The sequence below is a fragment of the Taeniopygia guttata genome, chromosome 2, assembly GCF_048771995.1.
Source record: "Taeniopygia guttata chromosome 2, bTaeGut7.mat, whole genome shotgun sequence".
Taxonomy (NCBI): domain Eukaryota; kingdom Metazoa; phylum Chordata; class Aves; order Passeriformes; family Estrildidae; genus Taeniopygia; species Taeniopygia guttata.
This window is the reverse complement of record NC_133026.1, coordinates 33696729-33723838: the sequence shown is the minus strand read 5'-3', so window position 1 is coordinate 33723838 and position 27110 is coordinate 33696729. Positions and strand designations below refer to the sequence as shown.

Genomic DNA, 27110 nt, shown 5'->3' with positions numbered 1-27110 from the left:
GGGGACCCAAGTACGAGCATCCCTGCTCTCGCAGATAAAGGTGTTGCGTCTGTTCTGGGCGAGATATTGAAATTTTAATCTTTAGGGTCACGTGACTCATTAAATAATTAATGCAGATAGTCAGGAATGGATCTGTGGCCGTCAGTCCTCACTAGGAGTGATTCTCTCAGAAGTGAAACTCAACTCCTTGTTACTGGAGTTTGTTTTTCTTTCCTTCTTTCCTTTTTTTTTTTTTTTTTTTTCCTTTTAAAAAACCCCACCTGATTTATCTTGAAAGATTCTAAACTTCTTAAGCAAGCAATAGGGTCTGTGTTGGTAAGTAGGTAGTGTATATTTCTAGCTTGATGACTTTAATTGTTTGTGCTTGCTTTGTCTGCTGAGCATTTGCTTAACAAGTTTAATATTTAGAAATGTTAAATCTTTGTTTTAGCTGCCTTGTGGTCACATTATGGCTTTTGGTGATTAAGTGTTACGGAGGCAAACACACTTGATAATGTTCTAATTCACACTGTGGAAAGCTGGGTGCCACAGTGCAGGAGGACCTGCTTTGTTCAATTTTCCTGGCGTTAATAAATCACCGTCTCTTAATACATGGCCAAAAAAGCAATGGAAAGGCAGTGAGCATTGCAAAGGAAAAGTCATGGGCGAATTTCTCTATGACTCATTAGTCTGAACGATTTATGTACGAACTTAGAGTGCCGCAATGAATATTAGAGCTTGGGATAACAACAAATTAAAAAAAAAAAATTCATAGTTTTTGTAAAGTGCTTTATTGCTACTTAGCAACTCTTTCAAGAAACAGCGTTACTTTAAAGGGCCGTGGCAGTGTAAAATATGGTAGCGTGACCTAATAGCTGCAAAATAAATAACATAAAGTCGCTGGCACCATTTTCAGATACACGCTCCATATTTAACACGAGTGGGACAACCCAGTCACGCTTGATCGATGATTATTGCTGTTTGTAACATGATTATTGATTAGGGATCAAAACGGCTAAGGTACGACTTTGAGCCTAAAATGCTGGGGGGTTCCCCCTGTGCTGAAGCCGAGTGGGAGGAAAGGTAGAGCTAAGGATAACCCCAGGAAGCAGTGCCCGGGCTTTTTGATTGCAGTTCGAAGTTTCCATTTTCTTTTGTGTTTGCCAGTAGATTTTAACAGTCAGCGCTTGCAAATTTATGAGACAGCAATAAACAGTTTAGTAGGCTATTATTGCATGATTTTATGTAGACTGGAGTTCAACACCAAATTTAAAATTATTAGCGTAATTATGGAACTACTAAATTAGCAAAGCAAAGTATCTGCTCCAAAAGTTGTCCCAAGACAGACTTAATATTTCCAGGGCTCAGATAACACCCTTCAGCTAGAATGGTGTTATTTAATTATTAGCATTTACATTTACTGACGATTGTAAGATGCATTAGATAGGTTTTATTAACAAGACTGAATACAGGGGTATATTATTATATCTGACAAATTCATATGTAAAAGTGATTCAGTAAGTGGCATGCAAATAACCTGACTATTGTCTTTTTGGACCAGCAATACTGTTTATTTTAGGGGAAAATAAGTAGCCCAGCACTTTCTCCTCCATCAATGGCTTTCATGGATGTCGGCTTTTTTTGTTGCTTTTTTTTTTTTGTGTGTGTGTGTGTGTGTGTGTGTGTGTGTGTGTGTGTGTGTGTATGTATGTGTTGTGCTGGTAGATTTAAAAAAAAAAATTTTTACGCATTTGGGCCCGATCCCGCTTCGCTGAGGTCAATTGTTAGTCTCTTAGTGAGCTTGTGGTGGCAGGATTGGGCCCCGGCTAACCGTTTGAATAAAAGCCCAACCACAATACGCCCCGCATTTAAACTGGAATCCTTTCCGAGTTTTATTCAGCAGAGATGAACACCACGACTTGTGTTTAATGTCTGTTCTTGATTAAATGATCCTAAACAAAGGTTTCCCAGAGGAAAATAAAGCAGACATTCATGTAACAAGAGTTAGGAATGACAATATTTCCAAACACTTGGAGACAGAAGGCATAGCTGTCTACAGGGAAAAAAAATAAGGAAAAAAACCCAACCAAAACAACCGCACGCTTTTATTTCTCAGCTCCCCGTGCTCTTCACCCGGGTGGGAATCCACGCTCCTCGCGGGAGCCCGAGCCCGCTCCATCCCCGCCCGCCCCTCTCCGGGCTCTCCCAGCGCACCCGGCAAAGCATGTATTGCCAATGAAGGAGCAAAATACCTCCCCCTGCACTCCCCGGTAAGGCAGTGTTTGTTGCTTGTTTACAGGGAGCCCCGAAACGAAGCCGCTCGGCCGGGGCGGTGGAAGAAGCTGGGAGCGCCTCAGCCCAACCCTGCGCAGCTGGAGGAGGTAAGAACCGGGCAGCGGTCGCTGCTTTTGCGCCGGTGGCAGCTGTAAGAATGAGATTTGCCTGGTACCTGCATGAAGAACAAGACTGCTGGAATGAAATTTTGTTGTTGTTGCGATAAATATTTAACCTAGCTGGAATTTTTTTCCTGGATTGGCCCTATTCATCTTCCGTGGGTGGTGAATGCGCGTGTCTGGGCAGACAAAGAAGTGTACGGGACCTGAGTGATCGCCATCCTTATAAAGGCATTGGGGACAGGAAGGATGCAAAGTCATCTGAAGAGCGAAAGAGTTAGAGAATTTCTTTGTCCGTTCTTAGTTCCTTCCGAAATCAAAGGCACCAGGCGAGGGAGAGAGGGTTGGAGCTAGTTCGGTATTTAATGGCTTCTTATCGCGGCTTGTCTGTTCGCCTCCTCCTCGAGGAGCTCCGCAGCCAGTCCTGCAAACGAGAAGTGCATGTGGGGATGTTAGAAAACCTGCTTTTTGCCTGCGAGCATACAACAGAATGGTTAGCGGATAAATTTCTGTTATTTGTCCGTCCTGGCCTGCTTTGCACTGAGTGGAGGTTGGTGGCTGGTGGTTCGGAGTTGCTGAAGTCCTTGATGTGCTTGGTCCTCTGGCAGGAGAAAAGAAATGCTTTCCATAGTGACAATTTTTTTTGTTTTTTTTTTTTTTTTTTTTTTTTGTTGTTTTTGTTTTTGTTTTTTTTTTTTTTAAGACGGCCGTCGAGAGGGGAGGATTACATAGAATTAGCTCAAATTCCTGCTAAATTTACCTGCTCCTTTTTGGATGTTGATGTACAATTAGTGTATTTTACTACCTTTTAAAAGTGGCCATAAATTACAGGACTACAAGGGCTCTTTGTGTTGGCTTAATGAGCTGCTTAAATCTTAACTACAAAAAGGCGCTGCAAATGTCTATTCACTCTTGCGTTCGGAAATTGAAAGCTAAAACACGGTACGAAGGAATCTTCCTCCGGTGGCATGTACCCACAGCATTGCGGGCAGAGATATTTGGGATTCCTTAACGGACCCAACACCAGCAAACTCAGCTGACTCTGAGCAGAACTTCTCTCACAAGGGCACAGTCGATAACGCTGCTCTTTTTATCTGCTTGGGAATGATCAAAGACCAACTTTATCAGGCGCACGGATGTAGGTAAACAGTTCTGCACCCCAGCAGATTGCAAATCTTTCGAGGTAGCGAGGAAATAAGTACTTATATCGTACGGGTGATTCCCATTTCGTCTCCACATGGGAGTGACAGGCACACCTCTTACCGACTGGCATAAAAGTAAACTTGAAGCACAGTAAAATTTCTAACTCTAATTATATTGAAGGTAACTTCAAATAGCATTAATGCTAAAATTGGCTCTTAATGCCAGAACGGGCACAAAGGGTTTCCCTTAATGAAGGCACGTTATGAACTCAGATCTGTTTGTTGTTACTGAGGCTGGAATTTAAACTCAGCTCCAAGGCATGTGTATAAAGCCCAGAAAAATCAGTAGTACACCTACTGATAAACTCCACATTTCTTCTACTAGAAACAGTCTTTCGGGTCTCCAAATCATCAAGGTAAACAACGTTGAGTGTCCAGGAACAGGAACAAAGCAAGAAATGGGGTGACAAGGGAAGTCTAGCGCCTGCGACTCGCAGCATCATTTGGATTTGCATCTGAAACCTCGTAATCACGCTGCTAGAGCAAACAAAACTTTCTCCAAATTCGGCGGAAGGCAGTAATTTTCAGATGCAATTCAGGACAGCACAAAGTTAGGCAGACTCCCCCTTCTGCCTTCCTAAAGCACACTCTGAAAGGTATTCGCACGTCAAGAAGTTACTTTTCTTAAGAATTAATTAGTTTTCCCACTATATACACCAAGTTAATTGTTAAACAGTAGTTTTAGGATTAACTTGACCATTAATACCAATAAAGATGTTCACAGAAACAAGGTTTTGAAGCCAATAGCCACAGCTAGCGTTAAGGCATTTCAGATGACTTATGATTGTGATTTATTGCTTTTGTAGTTTCTATTTGCTCAAGAGTGTAACTTCTAAAGCCATCTTTCTACTTTTGACGCAAAGCAGTCGATAACTTTTTACAACAGCCCCAAGAAAGACTTGCTTCGCTTTTTTCAACATCTGCTCCATTCCCCATTAATTTCATTGTTGCAGAAGAACTTCTCTGTGTGCTTCCTCTATGGGATGCAAACGCACCAAATTTAAAAGAGCCGTGCATCCAACTCAAGCAAATATCGGCCTTGGTTTACAATAAGTGTGAGAGCTCTGGAGTTACCAGGCAAGCTGATAGTTACAGACTTGGGCATGTCGAGTGTGCCTAATGCCCTCTCTTTTTTAAAAAGTCTGTAGTTTTTATTCCAGTTCCTAGTTAGGGATAATATATGTATACCCTGGTACTAGCTTAGTCACTTCCATATGAAAAATTGCAAAGTTTTCTCCTGTTGTCACGTCCTGCTGACTTTGCTGCAATGCCACTACTGTACACTGTTATGAATGGGTTTGCATTCCAGTGGCCCACTTTTACAATTCAGGTGAGAATATAATAAGGCTTGTCCATAGCACTAAAAGTCATCTCTAAAAAGAAATCTCCTTCCATTCTGTTCAATGAAGTGTAGGTGAAACAGTAAGAGGGGATATGTAGTAGGCTTCTTTGAGCTCATGGGAGATGGTGGAAAGATTTGGGCAAGGGTGTATACATGATGATGTACAATGCTGGAGCCACAGAGCTGAACCAGGAGCACGATAAAAGCGTGAACTATCTGATTTACTTTGACTCCTTCCAGAAAAGTTGTGTGAGTGGAGGGTTTCTTTTGTTTGTTTAGCTTATTGTGTCAATAGCACAAGTTAAACAATCTTACAGGGAAGATGTGATGGGTTCACACACAGGCAAAGCTGCCTGGCTCAGGGGCCACATACAACTTTGCTTTTTTATTTTTTTGTTAATTTTCCCCCCTTAGGCAAAGAACTCCCCCTCCCCTATTTTTTTTCCTTTTCCAACCTTAGAAACCTATAATTTTGCGCATCACTCAAACTAGCTGTATAGGAAATGCGTAAGCACAGGTTTAACAGCAAGGTCCCAAAAGATTTTGCAAAATTCAGAGGCACGCCAATGAAGGATGGTGTATTCTTCATAGTGTGTTGCGGGGACAAAAATCAACTAGCCTCTTAGAAGAGACTCTTTTTTGCCTTTGTCAGGTAATTATAGGTCTTTTTAGTTTCTACAGGAGCCCTGATGTAGCGTGTGGGAGTTGAGCAAGTCTTGTACAATGGCAGGGTAGAGGGAGCTGGGGGTGGGGGGAAGGCTGGTAATCGTCCCGTTTAGAAGGGGGCTGGAAATAATAGCATTAAGATTTGGGCTTTCTTCGGGGCTTGTAGAGGACATGCGACGTAGAGCAGAGTGGCGGGCCTCGGGAGCAAATGCCGGTTAATTAGGCTAAGTATCAAAGTGCGGCGTTATAAGAATTCCTCTTACCTTCCAATGGGTTTTGTGTAAAGAAATATTGGTGTGGGAGGAAAGAGAATCAGACCAATCTCCCATCGTAGTCATCTGCATCTCTTAGATTTTTTTTCCCCTCCCTTAAAACTCTTCTTTAACATATTGGGTTAAGGCTTTAAAAAGCGAAGGCTCGCGTTAAGAAACCCTGTTCCTTCAATGATTCCCTATTTCAAATAAAAGGATTTAAGTTGACGTATGACCACGTGAGCACATAATACAGCGCATTATTGTGGCATTTGGAGTGGAGACCCGGTCTGGCTCCGTCTGCGATTACGCTTTTCCAGTTTCTGTTCAGAGCAAGAACTGCTTTCTATTATTTTTTTTTTTCTCCTGCCCCCATCACCGTCCCCACAAGAGCTGGCCATTTCGCTGACAGCTTTCGTTCCTTATGGAAAGGTTATTGTCGAGCCGAGAGGACGAAATGCTTCGTTAGAAAGGATGGATTTTATTTTAAGGTATTTCCGTTGATTGTTCATTTATGTGGTGAGTTATTGCTGTTCGAGGCAAAGGTCAGTAGCAGAGGCTGGAGTGAGTGCGTGTGTGTGCGTGCGGGTGTGTGTGCACCCGGAGCCAGGCTGCTTCCCCCTTTGTTTCAATTTGCTGTGGTAAATATTCAACTCTACCCTTGCAGTGAGCAGAGCAGGCAGAGTTTGCTTCTTTATTTATTTTTCTCCATAGAGATCCCACACTGCTGTTGATGGCCAGCTGCCTCTGCTACAGCCCCTCGATTGCCATTTTACCATTATTTATGACCGGCTGGAGATAGGAAGCCTCTTTTATTGTCGTGTTTGAGTATTTCCCTCCTTAATTTTATTCTATTATTTTATTTGTGTGTTTATGTGTTTGTTTGTTTATGTATTTGGGCAAGTCGGAGAAAACTATGTGGGGGGTGTGTGATGCTCCTCTGTCGGGGTCGTGCTCGAGTGTGCGGCGGCGGTTGTTGTTTTATGGGTGTTTGTTCGGCCGCTGCCGCTCCGTAAATCGATGACTGCGCGATCGTGCTGCCATTTTATTTATGATGCTTTAGTGGTACTTTGTTTATTGTGCGAGGAGCGCTGCATGAGTGCTCAGCTCTATGGCAAAGCTTCCCCTTCCCAAATGAGCCAAGGCGCTCCTCTTTATTTCTCTGCGGTGAGAGGGAGCTGAACCAAGAGCCAGCTACAGCTTCTAACAATAAATCAGCCTCGAAAATGTGGGGGTTTATTCTGCCTCTCTGAATGGGTATCTGGAAAGAGAGAATTAAAAGGAGAGGAGTGGAAAGTATCTTCTAGGAGAACATATACTAGCTCTAAATTAATATCCATGCCGTCGCTTACATAAATATAGATATATCCATATATATAAATACGTAAGTATTTGTGTATACTTATCAATGTGAATGCATAGATATAAATGCACTTTAAATTACAAAAATGAAAGAGTACTTAGCTATCCAAAGAGGGCAAAATGCTAAATTAAACCCCGTTTCCCTGGTCTGTCTCGGCTTTGGGAAAAAGGTTGGAGCCCTGGGACTCGCTTTCCTCCAGTTCGTTCCATGCCTCTCGCTTATTCCTGTTGAGCCATTTTGTGTCCAGCTACGCGCTATTTGTAATTGCTCGTCTTCTAAGGGGTCAGAAAGAGAGGGAGAGAGGGAGAAAAGTGAACGATGATAAAAACTCCGCTGAGAGCACAAAAAAAAAAAAAAAAAAAAAAAAAGTTATTTCCACTCGGAGCTATTCGCGGCTATTCTGCAGAGACCTTCAGGGTAATGTTTGGGATGGTCTCACGTTCCCCTGTTTTTTAAAGCGGCTCTCGAAGCAGAACTGACTGAAATACATTTTATTTCCCCTTCTCGCCACACTGAAGCACGATGTCTCTCTCTTCAGCAAGGGAAGAAGAGCTCTTTTGCTCCCATCTGTGTGTCTAAAAGCCAACATTGGCGTTGCCGTATTTTGAAATGGGCCAAAATGTGCTTCAAAAATAAAATCCAAGCTTTAATTGCAGATAAATTACTTGGCAGCCTTTCCTCTGATTTATGACCCAGTTTGGATGCATATTGACCCAGTTAAAACACTCATAAATAATACAGTCTAGAGTAAAAGAAAGCAGGAAGAGTTCTGGAGGAGAAGGGGATTTCGGCGAGTTGTGTAAATAACTTCAGTCTGTTCAGCAAATAGCAGAGTGCGTCGCCTCTCTAGTGTTAGAAAATATAAACAACAATTTAGATTGACCATGTCTTGCTTCGATTGTCCAGTCCTTCTCTAATTCAGCTGATATCCCCTTCTAACTCTCTAACGACTTGGACAGGCACCACTTCCAGGCACCCCTTCTCCCTCAACCCCCTGCCTGGCTATTTCATCTCTGAGAGATCCCCCAGAAGCAGCCCTGAATTATGGTGCTGCCTGCTTCCATTTCGGGGCATCTAAGGACAAGGCGCTTTACAGGCATTATTTTATTTGGAAAATAATAATTCAGGGGAAGTGGTGGGAGGGAGGGAGGGGAGTGCCACAGAGTGGAACTCTTCGGGGAGAAAAGACAGGTCATTTCTGACTCAGAAATCAACCCCAAACACTGCCCGTCCCTCCCCGAGCTGAGCCCTATCTCTCTCCGTGGAACGGAGCAGAAAGAAAATATTCGGCCTCTGGGAGGGAAAGACAGATAAAAGCAGCGGGGATCTGTGCGTTGGGACACTTATCCCGACATCATAGGAGACATTAAAAAAAATAATCATCTTCCCATGTTTAAAATTACCTCTTTGGGGAGAGGAGGGGCATGGGGAAATGGGCTAATTGGAGAAATCTCGCAAAATACTCTTTGCAGGCAGTAAATGAATGGAAGAAACACTTCCATATTCCTATGAACCACTTCGGTTCTCACGATTAAAGTCCTTACATATCCTTTCATTAAAAAAAAAAAAACCTCCCCCCGCTTCCCGTTCCCCGTTCTTAAATACAGACATTTAGTCAGAAAATCCTGCTGGAGATGGCTCCCAAGTTGAAACGCGCTCTTAGGGAAAAACTCGCCCGGCTTTCGGCGGGGCCCCCCAAACCGGCAGGCTCCCCGGTGTCCGCAGGTTTCGGCAATCCCCATCTTTTCTCTCCCTGTCCAAATCCTCCTTGCCAGTCCGGGGGACTCCGTCGGGGCGCAGCGCTGCCTCTCAGTATTTGGCCGGGCAAGTGGGCGAACGGAAGATCAGCAGTTTCAGAAGAAAGTGTGGGGTTGATTATTGACTAAAAAGACTTTTTTTTTTTTTTTTTTCCTTCCAAAGCAACATTCACAGGATTGTTTGAAGCAAAACGCATACGAAGGATTTTTGCCTCTTCTCGCCTCCTACGCTGGCCGCTTCCCCTTTCATGTGGTGCCTTCTCACTTATGCCATAAGGAGCAAGTGTTTTCTGTTTTAGTGCTCTGTTTACAGCTTTGGTGCACGAAGTCATAAATCTTGCATAGCCATAAATGACAAAAACCATTGGTATGCGTAAGAGGCCACCCTAGCCTTATAGTGCTTTTTATTTCTCGCTTCCCCCTCGCTTTGTTTGTGTTTAAAGATGACGCTGGGTTCCCTCGTGTTTTAAACGGACTAGTTATATTTATAATGCCTTAATTAACGAAGTAACGTCAAGTTTACACCTAGATTTTATTCGCAGGCTCCGCTAAATGCACGGAGCCCGTTACCGTCAGCCAGACGGGCAGAATCTGCAACTTTGTTTAAGTTCTCGTTTGCACGGTCGCTGCCGCGTTTCTGTTGCAGGAAACTGGGGAGACACGACCACCCCTAAACCCCGTGGCGCTGAGGAAAGAGGCCAGAGCCTTCCTCAGCTGTGCAGCAGAAAGAAGGCGAAAGCGAGCTGTGAGGCGCCGGGCCCGCGTCCACGCGAGGCTCCCACCCACGCGTCCCCACGGGGTGCTGCGGGCACCCCGACCCGTCTGCGCAGCACATGTGCGTGCGTGAGCGCCTCGGTGCCCGGCCCGGGCGCTGGGGATATTTGAGGGGGGCAGGGGGGTGTCTGTGTGTACATCTGTGTGTGTGTGCGCTCACGCATGCATGAGTTAATAATTAGTAACTCTAATGATTTCCAGCGTGGCTCTGAAAGCATTGCCCAGAGCGGGGATCCTGGTGGGCTTCGGTTGGCTCTCCGGACCCAGCCCCGGCTCTCCGGGCTTTGCTCCCTCCCCGGGATTCAGCCGGGGCTGTGCGGGGCTCCCGGCCGTGGGGAGCGGCAGAGGGGCTATTCTGCAGCTGCCCCCCAAGCCCACCGGTAAGAGGGACAAACTCAAACCCCCACAGCAGCACCCTGGAGGCTGGTGAGAGCGACCCTTTGTGAGCGCCGTTTGTCTTCATTAGCATAATTTTCCTGGACTTCGGTGACGCCCGGGTGCGGGGGGGCCGCACTCCTTCACTGCCGTGCTCCTGCGCTCCCTCCCCAGCCCCCACCCTGCCCATGCTTCCCCAGGCGGCCGCCTTTCTTTCTTCCTTCCTTTTTTTTTTTTAATATTTTCCCATTTTCCCCGCTCCAACTCACCACCCCCCCCACCCCCCCTTTCCCTCTTTCTCCTTCCCTTCCCAGAGCAGCCCTGGGAAACATCCCCGTCCTCCGTGCCCCGCACAGGGGGAGCACGGTACGCCGCGGACCGGGTCGGGGTAGGGTGCGCAGCTTGAAGCGTCAAGGGAGAGGGGTAGGCGGGTGTGCGGAGCAATCGACCCCATCCCGTGCGGGCAGGACTCGCCCCTCTCGGCCGGGGGGTGCCGGGTGCAGATGAGCTGAGCCGGTGCCCACCCCGCGGCCACAGGGATCGAGTTGGGGCAGACAGCAGCCCCTGCTCTCTGGGTTGTGTCGCCTCCAAAAAAAAAAAAAAAAAAAAAAAAGGGGGAGAGAGAGAGAGAGGGAGAGAGAGCATGCTGGCTTCCGCCTCAGTCGTCAGAAGTTAAGGTAAGCAGGCCACAAATACGCTGCTATCAGTCGTGAATGGCGGAGTTTATGTCCCGGTGATTTATGACCGTAGACTTAAATGTCGGTTCAAGAAGAGTTCACAAGCTGGGGCTTCCTTCCAGGCAGTGACTGATACCCTTACACTTCGTGTTCAGGCAGCTCTCTCTCCTCTCTTCCCCCCACCCCCCACCTTCCCTCAACTTTGTCTTTATCTTTCAGGAAATCTTTCAGGGGGACTGCCTGGTTTTCCGTCCTAGAGTCAGAGTTTGGGGCTCGGTTGGGAGTTACAGGGTAAAGATCTGGTGTGCTTGGGAAGGGGGGGGGGAGGAAATGCAGGGAAGGAGAGGATAGGAGAGAGCTGAAGTGGGGAGTGGGGGAAACCAGGCAGACTTGCCTCCCCAAGCAATTTTCGTCTGCTGTTTCTGGGCTGTCTGGGTGGAGGGAGAGGAGTTGGTAAAGTGAAGAGCCGTGTATTGCTCAAACTGAGCGGAGCCGATCAAACAGGCATTGGAAGGACTGGGGGCCCATTTATGTTTGCAAGACCTGCCTTTTTGTCTTTGAAGGGAAGAGGAGAGCTCTTCCCATCCCAGGCACCGGCTGGGGTGGTAAATCCACCTCCTCTCCCCTTTCCCGTTAGGATGCTGCCGGGATCGTTGTCGCTCTTAATCCCGCTATTCCCACTTTCTTCTCCTGGAATGACCGGGCGCTCCTCAGGTTACCCCCGCTTCTCTGTAACTTTGTAGGAAGTGATTAACTTGGCGAACCCAAACTCGGGATCTGATTTTTTTTTTTTTTTTTTTTTTAACTTGCTGGCAGTCAGCCGAAGCTCCAATAATATTTTGCCTTCCAAGTAAAGTCGTCTATTGTCTGCAGGCCGGCAGCTACGGGAGCAGCGCACCCCGCATCCTCTCTCCGCGCTGCCCGTCCTGCCAGCGCCACAAAACTTCGCAGCGGCCGAAGGAAGGTGAAATATTTGGTGTCGCGGTCATGAAAGGCGGGTGCCTTTGTGAAATCACCGCTGGCTGATTGTTTCCTCCTTCTCCTCTGGTAGTGGTGTCTATAGTCTCTCTTTCAAAGGAATTGAGAAAAATCACACCAGGCCTCGATAGCACAGGCAAGGAGAGGAGAGGAGCTGGAAATTGTGTATGCGCCTCAGATCTCCATTGGCTTATTAGCTTAATAGCATCCAAAGAGCTTGATTAGTGCAATAACAAGGTAACCGCCCTGCCGTAGGTGTGTTACCTTCATTTTGTTACGATCTAACAAAGGGAATACTGTTTTCTAAGAACTTGTATAACTTGAAAGGCGTAGAATGAGCTCGTTTGGTGCTTGTGTTGTGTAAGGCTTTTCGCCCCTAAGCATTTGTCCTCGTTAGATGTTTTGGGAGGGGGGGAAATATCCATCTGCTTAAGAACAGGGAAAGTGGTAAAAAGAAAGACGCCCTTCTGATCTGAAAAGACGTGGTTATTTGCCAGCAAGGGGTTAGGGGGACAGTGAGAAACACACTTCAGTTTCTGAGAACAATGTGAGTGCGTGTGGAAATACCTCCTAGATCGGAGGTTATGCACAGGTCTCCTCTCTCATTAATACGGGCGATTCTTTAAGTGGTTGTTTTCATGCAGGTGACGAGTAGACTTTAATTTGGACGGGCCGGGGGGAATCCCAGAAATAAAGGAGGATGGGGACCAAAAAAAAAAAAAAAAAAAAAAAAATTCGGGGGGGAAGGGATTTGCTCGGTCAGGAGAAGCATTCTCTGAGTTTGTGTCCACCCTCTCCCCAGCCAAGTGACCCTCATACATCAAATTACATAGCAGTTTCCAAGACAGAACCTATTATCGCTAAGTTGGAAGGAAAGTTCAAGCCGTGGTCATGGAGATGAACGCTGGTTTTTCAGGTTTCTGGTGTGTTTTTTTCCCCCAATCCATCATGTTTTAACAGGTAGGATCTGGCTGATTCCACGAAAAGTTAGTGTCTTGAAAATAACTGCTGAAAAAAACAAACCAACGACCGCCCCTGCTGGCCTCTCTGGAGGGGCTTGGAGCGGCGCCGGGAGCAGTTGAGGCCGGACCCACTCGCGAGTGGGAGGCAGGCTCGGGGGCTCCGTGGAACGGCCCAAGCCGCGCTCCAGGACCGAGAGGGAGCGCTGCGGGCGGCGGGCGGGGCTCGCCCGGGCAGAAACCACTACTGCCAGGGTGCGTGACCTGGGCGGCTCGGGGTGGTGTGCGGGCACGGAGGGGAGAAGGTGCTGGCTTCGTTTATTTTCCTATCGAGCATTTCATAGACAAGCCCAAATCCATCACTTGGGGTCGGGGTGTTTAAATATCCCTGCGTAGGAAACCCTTCCACACTGCTCCTGCCCCCTGCTACACGTAGACAGGAACCATCTCATATATTTCTTTGAAGTTGTTATGAAGAGCCGTAACCAGGGGAGAAAGGCTAAAAATAAAACGACGCTGGTTTAAAGGAGAGGGTTTGATCTTAGAGTTGGACTGAAGTAATAGCCCAGCCCCTTTGCATTACTGATTCCTCAATCACCCTTATCTCAGAGACCGGTATTAAAACAGCCTCTTGGTGATAAACGATCAACCCGCTTGCTCTGTTCCTTAACAAGAAAGAAATAATAATAAAAAAACAAACCAGAAAGCCTCTATCCCAGTGCAGCAAAGCACATATTTGTAGCTGCCAGTAAATCCAGGCAGCTTTTATATCGAAATGCTCCACGCCTGAGGCCAAGTCATGCTGCTAAATATTGCTGACCACTTTTTCTTTTATGGCTTTCATGTCACTTAGCTATTGAAAGTAAGATGGATTTGTACCATTTCTTCACCCTGCTCTGCTCTCCCCACACCCCAGGTCTGCCCGGAGAGGCCATTGGAGGAAGAGCGCCACGTGACAGAGGGGTGCCAATGTTATTCTCCAAGGGTGTCAAGACCCTGTCAGTTTGCGAAATAAATATTGGGAAACAACGAAATGCAAAAAGCGACCTACTACGACAGCTCTGCAATCTATGGTGCCTACCCCTACCAAGGAGCAAATGGTTTCACTTATAATGCGAGTCAACAGCAATATCCTCCATCTTCATCACTTGTGGAAACTGAGTACCACCGCCCCGCGTGCTCCCTCCAGTCCCCTGGCAGCTCTGTGTCCCACCACAAGGCCAATGACATCAGTGAGAGTTGCATGAGGACCCTTCCCAGCCAGACTCTCCAGCCCCCCAGCCTTGCTGACCCACAGGCTCCACCGCAGCCTCCTCCAGCCCAGCAGTCACAACCTCCACCTCCGACCTCCACCTCACCATCTCAAAATGCCAGCAGCAACCCTGCCCCGGCCAACCCCACCAAGAGCCCAGCTCTTAACTCACCCACCGTGTCCAAACAGATATTCCCATGGATGAAAGAGTCTCGGCAAAACACAAAGCAGAAAAACAGCAGTTCCAGTTCAGGTATGAAACTTGCTTCCCCTCTCCCTGGGTATTCCTGGGCTGACTATGCATCTGGTGGGGAGGAGGGCAGTCTTACCCACCTTCACTTCAGGGAGGAGAGGGTGGGGGCTTTTTCACCCTCTAAGCTGACCCCATGAAACTTTTGGAAAGGGCTTGCCATCACTCAGCTTATTCACTGAGGAGAGCTCAGTGAAAAAAACACCCCTACAAAACTTTCCCAGCCTTGCAGAATGGATCTGAACTGTCTTTGCTTCCTAGTGGCAGAACCACTTGTACCCTCCAGCATCTATCACATTTCTTAGGTAATCCCCCCTTCAGTAAATCATGTCAGTGTGGAGCAGCCCAGGCCTTAAGCCAGAGGCTTGTCCCGAGTACTTTGTTGGCATGGTGCTGTTAGATTAATAAGACAGTGACCTATCTCTGCTGAAGTGTAACGGGAATAAAATAGCTCATAATCATGTGCAGGCAGGATCAATGCCCTGCATGCAGTCAGAACCTCTTCCTATTTTAATAAGCTGATTGGCAAAGTTACAAGCCTGGTAAACAAAAATCATCCAGGAGTGCTATAAACTTCAGCCCATAAAACATTATTTGGGGGATGGAAGTGTATATCAACACTTTTATTACTCAAGGAAATCCAAACTAATAACACCAGTGCTAGCTCCAAAGCCCAGAAGTCAGGCTTATTCTGATTTCTTCCTCTTTTTTGCTTAAATGTGCCTTGGAAATAGAGTTCAAAACTTTACCAAATGTTTTGCCGGTCTGCTTTTTAAAGCTGTAGTAACACTGGTGTTTTCAACATTCCATATAATGTATTTATTTTATTAAAAAGCAGCAAGATTTAGATATATCTCAATGCCTATATGCAAGCCTAGCTACTGTATGTTCTTCTTTATATATATGTTATACTTCCCAATCACTACCATATATTTATGCTATATATCAGACATGATAAAAAAATCCACTATACTGACAATTCCGTATTTGTATGTTAAAATTTTGTATTGTAGCTATCTAGCTTTCAGGTACTTGTAGCTGATGTATATATATAAAAATATACAACATACATATACATATATATACACACACGCACACACACACATATATATATATGTATATATATGGAGAACAGCTATTTCTTGAAGACTCTGATCCCACTATATCAGCAGAGCCACAGGTTCAGTTTCAGCATTTCTAAACCTCACTGTGTTTCCCTGAACCTTCCTTGCTCCTCTTTACCAAGCTCGAGATACATTAGATGCTGTCATTCTTAGGGGAAGCAAGTGTAGTCATACAGTGACACGAATGAGATGAAGGAGCTCTTTTGAGGCTTGGAGCTTGGTGCAACTGAGCTCATGCCTTGGGGAAGTACTCGTTGCACACATGGGCATCCATCTTGCCTTTGGGAGCTGAAGTCTCCAGGTGCTCGTGTTGTTGGCCATTTTCTCATGTTGCCATGTATAGGTTTGCCATGCTGATTGTGTTCTTTGTGTGATTTACATAGGTGAGAGTTGTGCTGGTGATAAAAGCCCTCCAGGGCAAGCCTCCTCTAAGCGAGCCCGTACAGCTTACACAAGTGCCCAGCTGGTAGAACTGGAAAAGGAGTTCCACTTCAATAGGTACCTTTGCAGGCCACGAAGGGTAGAAATGGCTAATTTGCTCAATCTCACAGAAAGACAGATCAAAATCTGGTTTCAAAACCGCAGAATGAAATACAAAAAGGATCAAAAGGGAAAGGGTATGATGACCTCTTCAGGAGGACAGTCCCCAAGCAGAAGCCCCGTCCCTCCAGCTGCTGGGGGATATCTAAACTCTATGCATTCTTTAGTAAACAGTGTCCCCTACGAGCCCCAGTCGCCTCCACCATTTAACAAGCCTCATCAAAACACCTATGGCATCCCTGCATCGTATACTGCTCCTCTTAATAATTGCCCACCTCCTCAAAAGAGATACACGGGGACAGCAGCTGTGACACCTGAATATGATACTCATCCTCTTCAAGGCAACGGTTATGGGAATCCACATATACAGGGAAGCCCCGTCTATGTAGGGGGCAACTACGTGGAGACCATGACCAATTCTGGGCCTTCCATCTTTGGTCTAACTCATCTCCCTCATCCTCCCTCTGCCAACATGGACTACAGCGGGGCTGGGCCAATGGCCAACAATCACCACCATGGACCTTGTGATCCACATCCAACATACACAGACCTTACTGCTCACCATCCTTCTCAGGGAAGAATTCAGGAAGCGCCCAAACTCACTCATCTGTAAGAGACAGGAGTCACTAAGAGGAACAGCAAGCCCCCAAGTTTTGGAAAGTACTCATCCCTTCCCTTCTCTCTCCTCCCCCCAACATGTGCCCTCCTCTTCCCTTCTTGTTTCTTTTGTTCGTTTTGGTTTGTTTTGTTTCCTTTCGTAAAAGCGTTTTCTAGTTTATGTGACGTAGCAATATTTGTTGCTTGAATTGCTCTATAGTTTCACTAGTGGATATTTATCTTCTTGAACTGTAGCCTTGTGTCTCACTTTGGGAGTATGCAGAGGCTTTATACTTTACCTTCTACACTTTTATCAAAACAGGGTATATGAACAAATTTTCTATAAAAGGAATTCTTAAATGTGAATTTGTTCGTACATGATTGATCCCACGGGGAAGCAATTTTTTTTATTGCACTTCTTTTAAATAGCAAGAAAGACATCAAAAGCTCTTGGACAGGGACTTCCTGGACAATTATTGATACGTGTAAGTCTTTCAATGTGTGTATGCTGGTGAACATTCAGATTTATTTATATTTTTTTTTCACAAACATTGAATATTCTAAGTGTTTAAAATTTTATTTATCCCCATTTGTTCATATTTATATATATATAAAAAAATCTGTACCCTGAATATTCAGGAGGCCATATATTAGATGGCATATCGGCACGTGTTAGAAGTATCATTTGAAAGGAAACTATTAACTCCTTTTATTAAAAATAGTGATAATAATGATGATGATGATGCAATAAAATCTGGGAAACAAGATCACGGTTTGAATACTTTATGCTTGTAACATCCAGCTAGGCAAAAAGTGTGTGAAGCTGAAAAGGCTAGATTTGTTTTGAAAGTTATACATTCCTTGCTGCTCACGTTCTGGGAAAAAAAAAAATAAAGTTTTTATTCTGAATAATAAAGAGTTAAGAACATGTTATTTGCAGCGCAGGGGAATGAAGAGCCCTTCGTGACGTGGGGAGCTAGGAAACTCGTCTGTAAACTTACACGAGGATCTGCTCACCCGAAGGGCCCCGCCATGCCTTTTCAGCATTTCATAGGCAGGGAGAGAGATTTTTCTTTTCCCCTCTCTCTCGCTCTCTCTCTTTCTCTCGGTCTCTTTTTTTTCCCTTTCTTCCAGCAGGGTTTAAGGGCCCGCGGCCGCCGCCTCCTCCCGCACCCGCTGCGCGGTGCCCGGCGGGCGCGGATCGCCCCCTCCCCGCGGGGTCCTGTGGGGGATCGGCCGCGGAGCAGCGCCGGGAGGACAGCCGGGGTGTGGGTGTGGGTGTGGGTGTGCAAGCGTGTGTGGGAAGCACAGGCACCGGCGCTCAGGATAAAGCCCCGCGTGGGTGCGGGCGCGGAGGGGCCTCCTTGTCGCTGGACTGAGCCGGGCGGTGAAGGCTGCGGAACCCCGCCAGCCTGGGGAGCAGGGTGGGAGAGCAGGGTGGGAGAGCGGGGTGGGAGAGCAGGGTGGGAGAGCAGGGTCTGGCCGAACCGCGAATACGCTGGGGTGGATGCGTGCATTGCTGCTCCTTCCACTGGCTAACCCCGCCGCTTTTCCCTTTTCCTTTAAGACGTGGATTTTACCTTTTCCTTTCCCTATTTTTTTTCCCGAATTTTTTTTTTTGTTAGTTTGTTTTTTTAATTTTACTGGGGCTCATTTCATTTTTTCATTTTTGCTGAGCCGCCTTTCCTCTCACGGCAGCCTGAAGGTGTGGGGGAGGGGAGCGTTGTGTTCCGTTTCTTCCCGCGGGGAGCTGTGGATGTGTGTGCCGGTGTGTGTTTGTGTCGGGGGAGGGGGACACGGTACTGTAGAAGGGCGACGGTCCCGGCCCCAAACCGGCATCCGTAGGGGTCCCCGTACCGAATCGGCTCGAGGTAGAATGGAGAAACCCGCAAGCTTTTGCTTAAATCTGATTTTTCTTCCTTTCAGGCAAAATGTCCGTAATTTTTAGATTGAAACTTGAAAGATAAATCAAAACGGACCTTAATAGACTAGGTAAAATATACCCCTGCACGTTTATAAAGACATATTCCTATGCTGTGTAGATAATAACGCACGCTGTTCACCATCTGTATCTTTTAGAGCACAGAAAAAAAATGTCGCCATTTTGGTCTCATGCTGAAATATTATTAATCTTTGGGCTTTACCTTGTTCCCAGAACCATCCTTGCCTGATGCTGAAACATTGTCATGCATCCGTGAATCTATATAGAGCTTTTCTGCATAAATAGATAAAGCATGCCCAGTCAAAGAAAAGGATAGCAAATAGATTTATACCGTGCTGTTTATTGTATATATAGACATGTAACCGCGGAAGGAAAGGCTATGTAGGCTAATATTTTTCACTGAAACCTGATTATTACCCAGTACAGACGAGCGACTGATTATTACTTTTGTAGGCGAAGGAAGAATTTTTGCAACATTACAAGACAATGCTCGTTTCAAAGGAGCGCCCGTATAAAATTCCAGTCCCTCCCCCCCTCCAGATCTCCGATCAGTTAGGTTAGACGCAACAAAAGGTAACGGTACAGTCACAATACTTACTGCGTGGTTCCTTTAGCACCACGAATTGCATTTAGGAAAATGTTCAAATAGAAGGAAGTTGGCGTTTCGCTCCCCTCCCACCCCGAATAAAGAAAAATACAGGGGATTTCCCCCCCTTCTTTTCATAAAACGTATTCAATCTTCTCTTCAGAGATTATAGGTTGCAAATAAGAATTTGTAATTTTGCATTTAAGATTCGTCTGATTAAAAGATGCCCCCGGAGGCAGAAGTAATTGTTTCTCCCAAGAATTTCGCGTCCTCTCTGCAAAGGTTTTGTTCCAGGTGGTTTTTGTATTAGACTGACCAGAAGAAACAAATGTGCAGAATAGAGACACCCACACAGGTTTTACTCACAAAGCCTGGTTAAAGTCCAGACCTCTCTCTTTATTATTTGTCATACTGCTCTTAATCCAAATATTTTCCAGAGGGAGAAAAAAAAAAAAAATCAGAGAAAAGAAAAGAAAACGCAGGCATGAAGAAGCAAAATAAAACCGGACTTTTCCCACAAGCAGCCCAGTCCTCTGCCAGCATATTTTAAAAGCAGCTTTTTTCCTTGTTTACTTGCGTTTCTTGCTCTGCCTCTTTTCACGGCCACATTTGATCTTGGAAAGAGCAAGAAGCTTTAAATGTGTTCTTAAGGGCCAGTAGCTGTCAAACCTTTTGGCGGCCAAGATTGATCGCGGGCAGACACCACCAGAGCTTTGTTTGGACTAAAAGCAAGAAAATTAAACCCCTTGCATTTTCCAACAGCATCGATATTTGTAAGGCATCCCTTTTGAGGGATTAAATGACAAGTCTCGTTCTATATTTTATTTAAACAAGCAACCACCAAAAAGCCCATTTAAAGCCTCTCGGCCCCTCCCCTCCCCCTCTCTCCAATGCCTTCGCAGATATGCTATATCTTGTGGATGCATTAACTTAAAACTGATTTTTAAATTCACTTCGTGCAGACTGGACACAGACTGAGTGCTTTGGGTCTTGTTTTCTGTTTCCCCTCCATCCCCCCCGTATTCTTTTTTTTTTTTTTTTTTTTTTTTTTTTTGATATATAATTACGAAGACGGTTGCCGACCCTTGTTTGGCAACTCCGAAAATAAAGCGAGACGGCATCTCATCGCGCTGGCGATGGTTTCCTGGCTCCTGGAGGACACGGAGAGCGGCTCGGAAGCGCCTTCCCCCGGCCCCTGGCGCACCCCACCCCGCCGTGCACCCCGGGCTCCGCGGGCAAGCAAGCCCCGTCCGGGCTGTCTAGGGCGGCTGTGACCATAGGATTCATCGAACTGCTGATTGTGGCCATCATTGTCGTCACACTCCTTGTCGCCTCAGAATGGTTGGAAAATTATGCCAAAAGCATCCAAATTCGGGACTTGCCTCGACCTGGCAGGGGTGACTGGAGGAGGCGGCGGCAAGAGCCAAGCATCGGAGGAGAGTGCCGTCTCTCAAGTCAGAACCCCGCAGAATTTTCGCTCTGTCTGGCCCCTTGAAAACAAACCCGCTACCAGCCCATATATTTCCTGGTAATCGAAAATACTCACCAGACCCAGCCTACTACGGTTATTAAGCAAATTATGCCAGCAGACGGGAGTATCGTTTGCAAGCTAAGGCACGGGATATATACTTTTTTTTAAGAGGCAACAGCTAGACGCGTTTGCAGCCTCGCGATTTGGCTCGCCCAGAGAGGTTCTCCTAGGGTTATGTGTTACGGTCCAATCCCGGGACGCCAACTGGAGAGGGAAGTCATGAAGCGCCAGGGTTGCTGCCTATGTGACTCTTCCCCTCGAAGCAAGGTTGCTGAGGAATATCCTGATAAACAATGGCTCAGCACCGGCGACCGATTGTTCTCCATACTGTACACCCGATAGCCATCAAAAAAGAAGACCAAAAAAAAAAAGAAAAAAAAGAAAAAAAAAAAAAAAACAAGAGAGAAAAAGAAGAAAAAGAAAAAAGAAAAAATCAACAAGAACACAGAGCCAAACAAACAAACAAACAAACAAAAATTACAAAGGAGCCCATTGAGGCTGAGTCGCGAAGGAGAAACTAGTTTTGGAGAAAGTGCTATTCCTAGGAAAAAATCAAGACCCTCTGCTTCAGACTCCTGCCTGGGTGCAACTTCTTATGCGGGGGCCTGACGGTGTCAAAACTTTGAAGATTAATGGATTACTTTGTTAATGACTCAAGGCGTCAGACTGAGGTGCTTAAATGATTTGTGAGGTGCAAAGCGTTTTCCTGACAGTCCCAAACAATGAGAGAAGAGTGTGCGGGTGGATGCGAGGAAGGCAGCAGGCTGCAGGACAAGCAGCCACACACACACACACACACACACGCACACACACACACACACACACACTCTCGCAGCCTCTCTCACAAACATATCCACGCACACGCACCCTCCTCCCCACCCCCGATCATTTCAGATTAGGACGCCAAGGGGATAGATACTCGAGATATCATTTCCCCTTTTAAAAAAAAGTGTAAATAAAGCCTTTCTGGCCCCCAATGAGGCGTTCCTTCCCGACTTTTTTGGATCAATCAAACAGACAGTGGCTTCTTTTGATTAAAGCCCAAATTGTCATTGGGCAGAGGCAATCATGTGACAGCCAATTCGGTCCAATTTCAACCTTGTCTCCATGAATTCAATAGTTTAATAGTAGCACGGTCCCCATACGGCTGTAATCAGTGAATTAGAAAAAAAACACCCCACCAGCGATCTTCTATGCTATATTTTTTTTCTCCTCTCTCTCCTTTTTCCTGGGCCTTCCCCTCCCCCCGAGGCCCCTGAATCCGAGGGAACTTTTTCTCCGCGGGGGCTGCCAGTTGAAGGCCATGAATTTCGCATTTGAGCGAGAGATCGGTTTTATCAATAGCCAGCCATCGCTTGCTGAGTGCCTGACATCTTTTCCCCCTGTCGGTGATACATTTCAAAGTTCATCAATCAAGAACTCGACGCTTTCACACTCGACACTGATTCCTCCTCCTTTCGAGCAGACCATCCCCAGCCTGAACCCCGGCAGCCACCCTCGCCACAGCGGCGGCGGTCGCCCCAAGGCGAGCCCCCGCGGCCGCAGCGGCAGCCCGGGCCCCGCCGGCGCCCCGCCGCCCCCGGAGTACCCCTGGATGAAAGAGAAAAAGGCGTCCAAGCGATCCGCGCTGCCGCCCGCTTCGGCCTCCGCCTCAGCCGCTGGACCTGCCTGCCTCAGCCACAAAGGTCAGTCTAAAGACGTGCTGCCAGCCCCGCCGGGCCGCTATTTTGGCTCCCCGCATCCCCCCGGCTTCGCGGGGGGACGAGGCGGAGGGCGGCCGGGCGGGAAAGACCGAGCTGGCGGGGCTCGATGGAAACCCAAACTTTCCCCAAACTTGCCTAATGCGGGATGATTTATTTGAGTTGGAGCTGACCTCTCTTGTCTCGCCGTCCTAGAGTTAGGATATTTGACAGTAATGAAGAGTGATAGATTGCTCCCGCTCAGCTAAGCAGCTGATGCATTAATTATAAATTGCGGTATGGCTAATATAAAGTTTGCTCTGGTGTGGGGAGGTTGGGGAGCTGGAGGCAGCGATTTGGCGGAGGTGGCCGAGGGGCACGCAGCACCGGGCGCTCAGCAGTGCAACACAATGGGTTTACTGCATCCAAAGGCGGCCATTTTGTTGCAGTTGCTATTTTATGCTATATGGACATATAGATATAGACACATACATGCAGCGAGAGCACTCCCCCCCCACCCCCCCGGGATGCGATGAGCTGGGGTGCTGAAATTCAATCCGTGCATTTATCTGTTTTGTATGTGTGTCCGTATGCCTTTGCTTTCGCTGTTCGGGCGGTGATGCTTTGGGGTGCGTGTGGTGGTGGTGTTTTTCTTTTTTTTTTTTTTCTTTCTTTTTTAACAGACCCCCTTGAAATCCCCGATAGCGGTAGCGGTGGATCTAGGCGCCTGAGGACGGCTTACACCAACACCCAGCTTTTGGAGCTAGAGAAAGAATTTCATTTCAACAAGTATCTCTGTAGACCAAGGAGGGTTGAGATTGCAGCCTTGCTGGATCTGACTGAGAGACAAGTCAAAGTCTGGTTCCAGAACAGGAGGATGAAGCACAAGAGACAGACCCAGTGCAAGGAGAATCAAAACAGCGAGGGGAAATTTAAGAACCTAGAGGACCCCGAAAAAGCAGTGGACGAGGAAGAAGAGGAGGAGGAGGAGGAGAAATCCCTCTTCGAGCAAGCCCTCAGCAACGTCTCCGGCGCTCTCCTGGAGCGGGAAGGCTACGCTTTCCAGCAGAATGCCCTCTCCCAGCAGCAGGCGCAGAATGCGCACAATGGCGAATCCCAAACTTTCCCCGTTTCGCCTTTAACGAGCAATGAGAAAAATCTGAAACATTTTCAGCATCAGTCACCCACTGTTCAAAACTGCCTCTCAACAATGGCCCAGAACTGTGCAGCTGGCCTGAACAATGACAGTCCTGAGGCCCTAGATGTCCCTTCTTTACAGGACTTTAACGTTTTCTCCACAGATTCCTGCCTACAGCTTTCAGATGCAGTTTCCCCCAGTTTGCCAGGATCTCTGGACAGTCCCGTAGATATCTCTGCTGACAGTTTTGACTTTTTTACAGACACACTCACCACAATTGACTTGCAGCATCTGAATTACTAAGAAATTAAAGAAGTCCTCTCTAAGGGTCCTGCTTTCTCCTCCTTATTTTTTCTTGATTTTTTTCCCCCAGTTAATTAATTTTATGTTTCCCCTCCCTTTCCCTCTTCACTATTTTCTGTTTGTTACTTCCCTCTGATATGCCATTTTGCCGTTTCGTATGAAGTTTTAGTTGTGTTCAATTTTAACCTAGCCACATTCTAGGTCCTTCTATGAAAGCAATATATGAGGTCTGTGAGAAAGTGATCATATAGGAATGTATCTTCACTTTCTTTTTATTTTTGTATTACATTAGGATGCGTTGTCATAAGTATTTTTGGTAGAATAAATTCTTGTTTGCTACAAGGAGCTTTCTCTTTTTTCTTTCTCTTTCTCCTCTTTTTCTCTCTGCTTTCAAGACAGATAACATGACGGGTATCTCTCCCCATCCCTTCCACTATTAATTTACTAATAATCAAAATCCAACGTTTTGACAACGAGCTCTTCCCTTTTGGCAATTTAGGACACTCATTAGAGAGGAAAAAATCGTTCATTTCCTTTATTGTAAGGATTCTCATAAGGGAAGGAAAAACAAACTAAAGAAATTAGAACCGTTCACAGATTTGATAGACATTTGCTCCTTTTAATGTATAAATATGGCATCTTATCTCTGTGAGGATACAAAGCTTGGAAATCCTGAGCTGTAACAAAAGCATGAATGAAGACTTTCTCTGCTACAGGCAGAACGTAAGAGAGACTCAATAGGGTAAGTGTCTCCTGCAGAAATCAGCCTGTTACATGAACGAAAGGAAAGGTGCTTTTAGTTTTTTTTTAATTAATCCTGGTTTTCTAGAAAGTAGTGCTTAGCAGCCAGCAAGATATTTCAGAAAACGTATATCAGAGCTCACAAATAATGTGGTTGGTTACTTCTCAGGTGCTGAGTAATCCAAGAAATCAGCCCTAGGAGGAGAGGAAATAGAGAAGTTAGTGCCTGTGAAATCAAAAGGGTGGCAGAAACGCAGGGGGAAGAAAAAATATTTAGGGAGGAACCGGCCTCTCCACTCCATCCTTCTCGGGGGCGGTGCAGGGGCAGACCCGAAGATATTTTTCTGTGTAAGCCTTCTCGAGAGATGAGAGATTGATAACGAAAAGAGGAACCTCTGACTTTAAAGTTACAATTTTCTCGGGCTCACTGCTCTTCTGCTGGAGGCGGCTAGACGGGCTTTCAGAAATCTCCACCAAATTGCCTGCCCCCCGGTGTTACCGAACCCCAAAGCGGAGGGTGAGCCCCGTCCTTCGGGCTAAACCACAGCAACAGATGCCAGCGGGGCTCTGCCTCTCCGGGGCCAGGGGATCCCGTGCGGGGACGTTCGCGGCTCCTTGCGTGCGTGTGAGTGCGAGTGAGTCCGAGCGGTCACGTTACACAAGCGAGTGGGGCTTGGGTGGGGGTTTGTGAATGGGGCTCTGCTGTCCGTCCATGAGAGCAGCGCTGTCTCCCAGCCCTGTAACACGCTGTGGAGCTGGGATGCGTGGGTTATAGCTGGAAGGGCTGAACGCAATTCTTCCGAAAGTCATAAATCAAACTCTTTCTATGAATGAGAATGTCATCAAAGAGATCAATTGCAGGAACACATTCACAAATAAAAATCCTCTTACGTATTTGCCGAGGCTGGGGATCCCCGTCTAAAACCATTAAGTGAGAAGGCGTTTAGTCATAATTCACTTTTATTGCTCTTTTAAAACAACAGCTTGGCTGAGCTGCGGGCGCGGTGAAACCTCGGCCTCAGTTCTCCTCCTTCCCTCTGTTCCAGCCATGTCCTTGCGGAAAGCGAGCAGCCTCACGGGCATTTTCACTCCCCTGCCACTGGGTTAAATTGGACCGCAACGTTCCTGTAAGGGTTGGGGTTTCTTTTGTGCCCAGATTTCCGGATGCTGACTACACTTAAAGAAAACCAAATCAAAACGAACTGAAAAACCCAAACCTAAACAATAAAACAAAACCCCAAAAGCCCTCAAACAAAGCCCAGAGATGTAAAACAAAAAGAAACGAAAATAAAAAGGAAAAGGAAACATTCTACAAAGTTTAAACTTTTCACAAACTCAATTTAAATAAATGGGGGAATTCAGCAAGCAGGAGCCGCCTCCGAGGCTCTGGGTGAACTATGGGGCCACAGCGGGGGCACACTCCCACGGAAAAGCCTAAACAGCCGGGATCGCCCCCTCAGCCTCCGTTCCGTGGCAGGAAACGCGGAGCGAAGCCGCGGAGGGGCCGGGATGGCCTGAGGGCAAGGGGAAGGGGCAGTAGCTCCCCCTCGCCTGGCCGCGGAGGACGGAGGGTGTGGTGTGTGTTCCTCCTCTGCTCCGACCCTTCTCATGATGTTGCCCCCATGCTTAGTGCGGGCAGCAAAACCCGAGAGCCCCGCCAGAGAAACAATGCAACAAGAGACAATGGCACCAAAAAGGCAGAGGAAAAAGGATTTCAGGATGCTGGAGACTGTAAGAAAAGTGATTGATCGGAATTTACGGGTAAAAGGGATCTACTTGTAGTAAAATATTTTTTTTCCCCTTGGCTGAAGGAACAAGCATTGAGAAGATGTCAGCCCTTTTATTAGTAAGCAATCCTAATCGCTGTGGTTTTTTTTTTTTTTCTCTGCTTTGTGCAGTATTTATCACAACTGGTTTACAAGAATGAAATAAATGCGTTTACAGCTGCAACCATAACCAAAATTGGCGCAGTATAATATCATAAATGCCTCTAGAGTGTTGTTGCTCTTGTCCTCCACTCCACCCCCCTGCAGTTTAAGAAACTGAACCTTTCCAGAGGGCCCTTAACCATCCCTGCCTCTGTAGTAAATCAGAACAAATAGACGTACTGAGGGCACCGGGAATGATGCGTGGTGGAGAGGCGCCCGTCGGTTTTGGCTGACAGTAGAGCGGCCGTGCAGATGCCGTGGGATAAGGGCTGACCTAATAGCAGTAGGAAGGAGAGCTTTGCACCTAGTGTTGTTGTGTCGCAGTTCGTGCGGGAGGGAGGAGCTTGAGGGTGTGTATGTGGGTGTGTACGTGTGTATTCGTGAGCGGGGAGTGGTGGCGTGGTAGAAGAGCCTTTTGGATTTCAAAACAAGCAAAGATCGAGCGTGAGAACAGAGGGACGTAAGAGTCGGCACCTGCAGAAATAGAGGGGGTAGCCCCTTCTGGGGCTAGTGTCAAGGGACATGACTTTCCATCCATCTTTCTCCGAGGCTGACGTTTCGCAGAACTTCTTTTGAAGACTTTTGGTCCCGTCCTTTCTGCCTGCAGACGGCTGGGTGAGCTGGGACAGACGGATGCCCGGCCTTTACCTCCCCTTTCCCTTTCCGCATACGTAAAACGCATATGAGGTCGTAACCTACATCTCACTGCCATCCCTCCTTCTCTGGCCACGGACCCATTTTTTTCACCCACCTCCCCACGGTGTTGGGGAGGGCTGGGTTGGA

General features: G+C 46.8%; 2 protein-coding genes and 2 long non-coding RNA genes across 5 annotated transcripts in view; 2 read left to right on the top strand and 2 right to left on the bottom strand.

Moving 5' to 3' along the window:
- HOXA3 (homeobox A3) overlaps positions 1 to 17395 on the top strand; it is a 33888-nt gene extending 16493 nt beyond the window's left edge. Inside the window, exons 3-6 of one of the 2 annotated variants that reach the window (XM_072925658.1) lie at positions 2279 to 2360; positions 12718 to 12971; positions 13633 to 14221; positions 15726 to 17395. In XM_072925658.1, the coding sequence (XP_072781759.1) occupies positions 13750 to 14221; positions 15726 to 16495 (1242 nt within the window). In that variant the 5' untranslated portion in view covers positions 2279 to 2360; positions 12718 to 12971; positions 13633 to 13749 and the 3' untranslated portion in view covers positions 16496 to 17395. Of the gene's footprint in view, positions 1 to 2278; positions 2361 to 5723; positions 6325 to 12717; positions 12972 to 13632; positions 14222 to 15725 lie in introns of those variants that run through there. The other variant, XM_072925659.1, reaches the window with a different exon arrangement.
- LOC140682629 (uncharacterized) lies at positions 1843 to 14616 on the bottom strand. The gene is made up of 2 exons (XR_012054558.1): positions 14145 to 14616; positions 1843 to 2796 (listed from the first exon to the last, which is right to left on the bottom strand). It is a non-coding gene; the product is annotated as an uncharacterized lncRNA (long non-coding RNA).
- Positions 17396 to 19363: 1968 nt separating the features above from the next.
- LOC140682627 (uncharacterized) lies at positions 19364 to 22928 on the bottom strand. The gene is made up of 2 exons (XR_012054555.1): positions 22127 to 22928; positions 19364 to 20865 (listed from the first exon to the last, which is right to left on the bottom strand). It is a non-coding gene; the product is annotated as an uncharacterized lncRNA (long non-coding RNA).
- HOXA2 (homeobox A2) lies at positions 20853 to 24000 on the top strand. The gene is made up of 2 exons (XM_002194902.7): positions 20853 to 22223; positions 22901 to 24000. The coding sequence occupies exons 1-2, from the start codon at positions 21842 to 21844 to the stop codon at positions 23656 to 23658; spliced, it is 1140 nt and encodes a 379-aa protein (XP_002194938.4). The 5' UTR covers positions 20853 to 21841; the 3' UTR covers positions 23659 to 24000.
- Positions 24001 to 27110: the final 3110 nt, after the last annotated feature.

Coding starts and splice junctions, on each gene's coding strand:
- HOXA2 (XM_002194902.7), top strand. CDS start 21,842: ATGAATTTCGCATTTGAGCGAGAGATCGGTTTTATCAATAGCCAGCCA. Junction 22,224..22,900: donor TGCCTGCCTCAGCCACAAAG/GTCAGTCTAAAG, acceptor CTTTTTTAACAG/ACCCCCTTGAAATCCCCGAT.